This window comes from Eucalyptus grandis, chromosome 8 (genome assembly GCF_016545825.1).
Source record: "Eucalyptus grandis isolate ANBG69807.140 chromosome 8, ASM1654582v1, whole genome shotgun sequence".
In the NCBI taxonomy this organism is placed as follows: Eukaryota; Viridiplantae; Streptophyta; class Magnoliopsida; order Myrtales; family Myrtaceae; genus Eucalyptus; species Eucalyptus grandis.
Window position 1 is genome coordinate 45,978,956 of NC_052619.1, and position 5,984 is coordinate 45,984,939.

Consider the following 5,984-nt stretch of genomic DNA (forward strand, 5'->3'; position numbering starts at 1 on the left):
TCTTTGAAAATGCTTTCACTGAAAAGTATTATCCTTTATCTTGAAATTTTATGCAAAACAATCACACCATTAATTTTTAAAAATTATTAGGTGCTCAATGAGTGTCACATAGGATTTACACAAATCATTTTACCATTACCAAGCATCGATTGAGGCACATAGGATGGCTGGCATTCATATCGGTGATTTATGATCCAAAAATGGATACATTGATTGAATTTGTACAAATACAAAATGTTCACGACTTAATTAATAAAATAAAAATTTAAGACTGAATTGACATAATTATAATAAGTTTAGAACTTTTTGGTAAACCAATTTGCATTAACTCGTCCAGGCATATGAAAATCAATTGAGTTTTCAAGTACAAATCGGATTTTGCGTAGTCTAGTCGCAACAATTTATTTTTCTTTTTATTTTTTACATCTCAGTCTACTCTGTCCAATTTTATTATTATTATCTTTTTGGGGGTCTTTTCTCGGACAACCGTCGTCACACGGATCTCTACCCTCGGCGAGCGCACACATCACGCGGTGGCATTCGCGTAATTCGTCGCCAAAGAGGGGGCCGACCCCCGCGTGATTTTCTGACCACCCCAGCGTGGCATTCCCGTAATTTTCTTTCTGGCCCACCCCCGCCTGGCATTCCCGCCCACCCCCGCCTGACATTCCCGTAATTTTCTCTGGCCACCCCTGCCTGGCATTCCCGCCCACCCCCGCCTGGCATTCCCGTAATTTTCTTTCGGGCCCACCCCGGCCTGGCATTCCCGTAATTTTCTTTCGGGCCCACCCCCGCCTGGCATTCCCGCCCAACCCCGCCTGGCATTCCCGTAATTTACCGGGACGAAATCTCCCAAGCCCGATTGGTGCGGGGTACTTGACTGGGACGAAATCGTGGAGACAGGGCGTGGCATTCCCGTAATTTTCAAAGTGGAACAGGGTAATTTTCAGAAGGGGCTTGTTGTTTCAGATGACAGCGCCCTCATCTATTTATACCGCCCTCCATGCTCTTGCATTACCATCGTCTCCTTCGCTAGCTCTCTCTCTCTCTCTCGCTGCAGATTGTTGTTTCAGACCTCCGTCGAAAAACCCGAAGAAGACACAAAAAATGGCGTTGCCAGTGGAGAGAGCCGCCAGCCGCCGCGAGTACAAGGTCAAGGACATGTCGCAGGCCGACTTCGGCCGCCTCCTGATCGAGCTCGCGGAGGACCAAATGCCCGCCCTCATGTCCTGCCGCTCCGTGTTCGGCCCCTCGCAGCCCCTCAAGGGCGCGAGGATCACCGGCTCTGTCCACATGACCATCCAGACTGCCGTCCTCATCGAGAGCCTCACCGCTCTGGGTGCTGAGGTCCGCTGCTGCTCGCGCAACGCCTTCTCCACCCAGGACCACGCCGCGGCCGCCATCGCCCGCGACTCCGCTGCCGTCTTCGCCTGGAAGGGTGAGACGCCCCAGGACTACTGGTGGTGCATCGAGCGGGCCCTCGACTGGGGCCCCGGCGGCGTCCCCGACCTCATCATTGACGACGGAGGCGATGCCACCCTCCTCATCCACGAGGGCGTGAAGGCGGAGGAGGTCTATGAGAGCACCGGGAATATCCCCGACCCGGCGTCTACCAACAACCCGGAGTTGCAGATCCGGCTGACCATAATCAGGGACGGGTTGGAGACCGATCCGCAGAGGTACCACAAGATGAAGGAGAGACTCGTGGGAGTCTCCGAGGCGACCGCCACTGCTGTCGAGAGGTTGTACGGGATGCAGGCCAATGGGACTCTCTTATTCCCCGTTATTAATGTCAACGACTCTGTCACCGAGACTAAGGTACTAATAAAGAATCTAGTCATTCCTGTTTTATGATTGAGAGTAGAGTCACGAGTAGCTCCATTTAATCCCTTGGAACACAGTGCTCTTGCATGAAACAGTTTCAGAACTTGTGCGGTTGCCGCCCCTCTGGGCCTGACGGTCTACTGATGGCTGCCGGCGTCGAGATCGCCGGGAAAGTTGCTGTGGTCTGTGGATATGGAGTCGTCGGCAAGGACCGCGCTGCTGCCCTCAAGGAGGCCGGTGCTCGTGTCATTGTGACCGAGATCGATCCCATCTGTGCTCTCCAAGCTGTCCAAGAAGGTATCCAGGTCAAAACCCTGGAGGATGTTGTCTCCGAGGCCGACATCTTTGTCGTGACCGCCGGCAGCAGCAAGGGCATCATAATGGTCGACCACATGAGGAAGATGAAGAATAATGCCATCATCTGCAACGTCGGTCCCTTCGATAACGCGATCGACATGCTCGGCCTCGAGACCTTTCCGGGCGTGAAGCGCATCACCTTCAATCCCCAGACGGACAGGTGGGTCTTCCCTGACACCGAGCTGGGCGTCATTGTGCTGGCGGAGGGCCGCCTCGTGAACTTGGGTCACGCCACCGGCCACCCTTGCTCAGTGACGTCCTCCTGCTCCTTCGCGAACCAGGCAATGGCGCAGCTGGAGCTTTGGATGGAAAGGGAGACGGGCAAGTATGAGAAGAAGGTCTACGCCTTGCCCAAGCACCTGGACGAGAAGGTGGCCAGTCTTCACCTCGGCAAGCTCGGCGCTAAGCTCACCAAGCTTAGCAAAGAGCATGCCGACTAGATCAACTTCGCCGTTTTAGGATTCTTGATATTTAGCTAAGTATGGTTGGGTACATTCGGAGAGCGGTGGGCCGTGGATGAATTATGGAAGTCCAGTAGAATAAATACATATTTATGTATGTATGTATAAATAAGAGAATGTAAGGCCTCGTCTAAATCTTATTACTTAAGGTTTCCAGCTATAAACAAAAATAGAAAGTAAAATAAACTCCCCTCGGCCTCGTGATTCTAAAAGCTGAAAGGCGACCACCATTATTAGTGGACGATAATATATAAAATTAAAAAAGAAGAAGAAACCCGCCCGAAACAAAACCCGACCGACATTCGGACCAGTTCTCCTTCCGGTTCGGATAATAAGAGAAAAAGCGGACATTGCGGACGATTCGGTTCCGAAACGCATCGAAAGACGCTACGCAGAGAGAGAGGAAAGAAAAAAAGAAAAGAATGAAAAAAAAGGGGGAAAAAGAGAGGAAAAATTAATAAAAAGATTGAAAATGATATTGAGAAATTAATAATTAAAAAAAAAAGTTTATGCTAATGCCAACCATACCACATAGGATGGTTGGTGTCAACATCACTGATTTTCGGCAAAATTGATCGAATTGATTAAATTGGCATAAATGCAAAAGATTTATGATTAAATTAGTTTTTTTTTTTCTGTCGATAGACTACATTAGTTTTATTGAAAATGTGTATGACTAAATTGATACTAATATAATAGGTTTAAAACTTTTTAGTACTTTTCTCGAACATTACTCATCGAGTCATGTTCAATTCATATAGCTTACAATGAAAATTTGCACAAATAATTAGAAAATCTCAAGAACTAACAATCATTTTTATCCAAATGTAAGGAAAACCCAATATCTAAAATTATCAAATTGCCAAGGAGGATTTTATCGAAGACAAAAGACACGACGGACAAGCGTGTCCATTAATTAAGATTGAAATTTCATTTTAATTCTTGTACTTCGACATTTTTTTTTTTTACTATTTAGTCATGAAATATGTATTTCTACATCATTAATCATTCGGTCAAGTATGGGTAATCGATTTATCATGAGTGAAAAATGGGGATTCTATTTTATTGGAAAATTACCAAAAAAAGTTATAATTCTATTGTATAGATACCAATTCAATTCTAAAACTTTAATTTTGATCAATTTAGTTCTAAATCTTTTGACGATTTATTAATATAGTCATTTCAACCAAATTTTTGCTGAATATCACCGACATAGACCGCGAGGTCCTACATAATATGATCAACATTAACGTGAATACTTTTTAATAATTTATTTATTTATATATTTTTCATTTTTCAATTTTCTTTCTTATTCCCCTCCGCCGATCTGCAACCTCGATAATGGCCAGAGGAGGTCACCAACCCTAGGTGAGAGTGCCGCAACCCTCATCGATTTGGGCGAGGATATTGCCCTTGCTTGATTTGGGTGGCACAACCACACCCAGACACAACATGAGCATCACGACCTTTGCCCAAGCCCTCATTTTCATTCAAAGTACATAGAAGAAAGATGGCACACTTCAAGTTTAATAATGGGATAATGACACAAATGATTCGTAAATTTTAACTCAATGTACAATATGATACAATTTGATCTATGAATTTTTAATTTTTTCAATATAGTACTAGGATTTTTTGTACATATTCAACTTAGCTCTTGGACTATATACATTTTCCGAGATATCGAAGATGCCATTGCTCCTGCACAAGGCATAAACTATGTCCACCACGCTTGGCATCTTCGACGGGTCCCAATTCAAGCACGAGATCGCAATGCTCTCCAGTCTCCACCGAGCACAAGAAGTCCGCTACTTCTGCCAAAGGCCCTTGTCCATCCATCCCCTCACCCTCTCGGCCTTTCCGATCTTCTCGTTGCTACTTCTGCCAAAGGCCTCGACCACGCTAGCCTACATCACTCTCCCCTCCTCTTCCATCGCCTCTCTTCCAAGGCCAGCCTGAACAAGAACACATCCATCCTCATGGACACGACCCCATACGACATACTCTGAGGCTATGGAGCCCTGGGTGCCCATGAGTGCATGGTGACAGCGTTGCAGCCCAACTTCTCGAGGCCGAAGTTGGCGATCTTGGCCCGCATGTTAAGTCTAGCAGGATGATGCTGCTATTAATATTATTGTGGATTGTTAGAACATTTTAATATTATCCGTGCATTCATCTAATGGCTTAAAGTTTTAGATTCGTTGACAATGATCCCTCAAATCTTACATGCTATTACAGCTAGAAAGTCTTGAATTTAAATCTTTCCAAGTCCATATTTGGCTCCCTAATTACATATTTTCACGTTTTAAACTTACACCAAATTCCAGTCTATGCATAAAGGGAAGTATTAGAATATTTAAATATCAACAAGTGTGAGGGACCGGCCACTACGGTCACGGGCTTGGCCATTGGGTTCCCGTAGGAATTGGGTACCCAAGATTGATTGCCCGGGGTTCTACGCCCGCCTTAGGGGACGCAGGCTTGGGCACCAAGGAGCAATCTGGCCCAAGACCCCCATGAATGAGCCTATCTCTGCCCACGTTTCCGGCGCTCGAACTTTAGGACCGGGAGTCGTTCTCAAGACTTTTTCCTGAAACATTTGCTCCATCATTTCCTCTAACAAACATGAGAAAACGACTTTCGTATTATTTGTAAAATACAATTAGAAAATGATTTTTTAAAACATTTCAGTAAAATTCATTTTTCTTAAAATAACCGGAGTTTTGTGAGGGAGATGCGCACCATTTGGCTCATTAATAGATAACATAAGGGCCTTCCGCAATTTGTCTTCTAGTCTATATATTCCTCACCCAAGCAATCAGCCAATCACAACATGCAGAAGCAAGATTTAAAAAGCAAAATTTATGGCTCAAACACAAAATATGTGGGGGTATAATTGGAATGCTGGTGGAAACCCGTGCTTTTTTAAATAAGAAAAAACTTTTTTGGGTAAACCTGGATTTTCTTAAATAAGTAGGCAAATTGATGTAAACGATCATTGCTAATCAAGTTATGTTCAATTCAGATAGCTTAAAATGAAAATTTGCACACATAATTAGAAAAGCTCAAGAACTGACATTCGATTTTCTCCCCCCATAAGGAAAATGAGAAAGATACCCAATATCGCAAATTATCAAATTATATCGAAGACGAAGACACGGCGGAAAAGCTTACTTTCAGTCGTTTACTCAAGATTGAAATTCATTATAATTCTTGTACTTATGATTCGCCGTAATTGGATTGTCAACGAAATATGTTTCACCAAAAATTGGATCTTTGGTCTTTTAGATAAATTGGGTTCTATTTTGATTCATAGTAATTGTGTAAAGGATCACTAACATA

The 5,984-nt window shown here is 44.3% G+C and overlaps 1 protein-coding gene across 1 annotated transcript; it reads left to right on the forward strand.

The window, feature by feature from the left end:
- Positions 1-1,107: 1,107 nt before the first annotated feature.
- Positions 1,108-2,621, forward strand: LOC120287780 (adenosylhomocysteinase 1-like). The gene is made up of 2 exons (XM_039301146.1): positions 1,108-1,818; positions 1,920-2,621. The coding sequence occupies exons 1-2, from the start codon at positions 1,108-1,110 to the stop codon at positions 2,619-2,621; spliced, it is 1,413 nt and encodes a 470-aa protein (XP_039157080.1).
- The last annotated feature ends 3,363 nt before the right edge of the window (positions 2,622-5,984 follow it).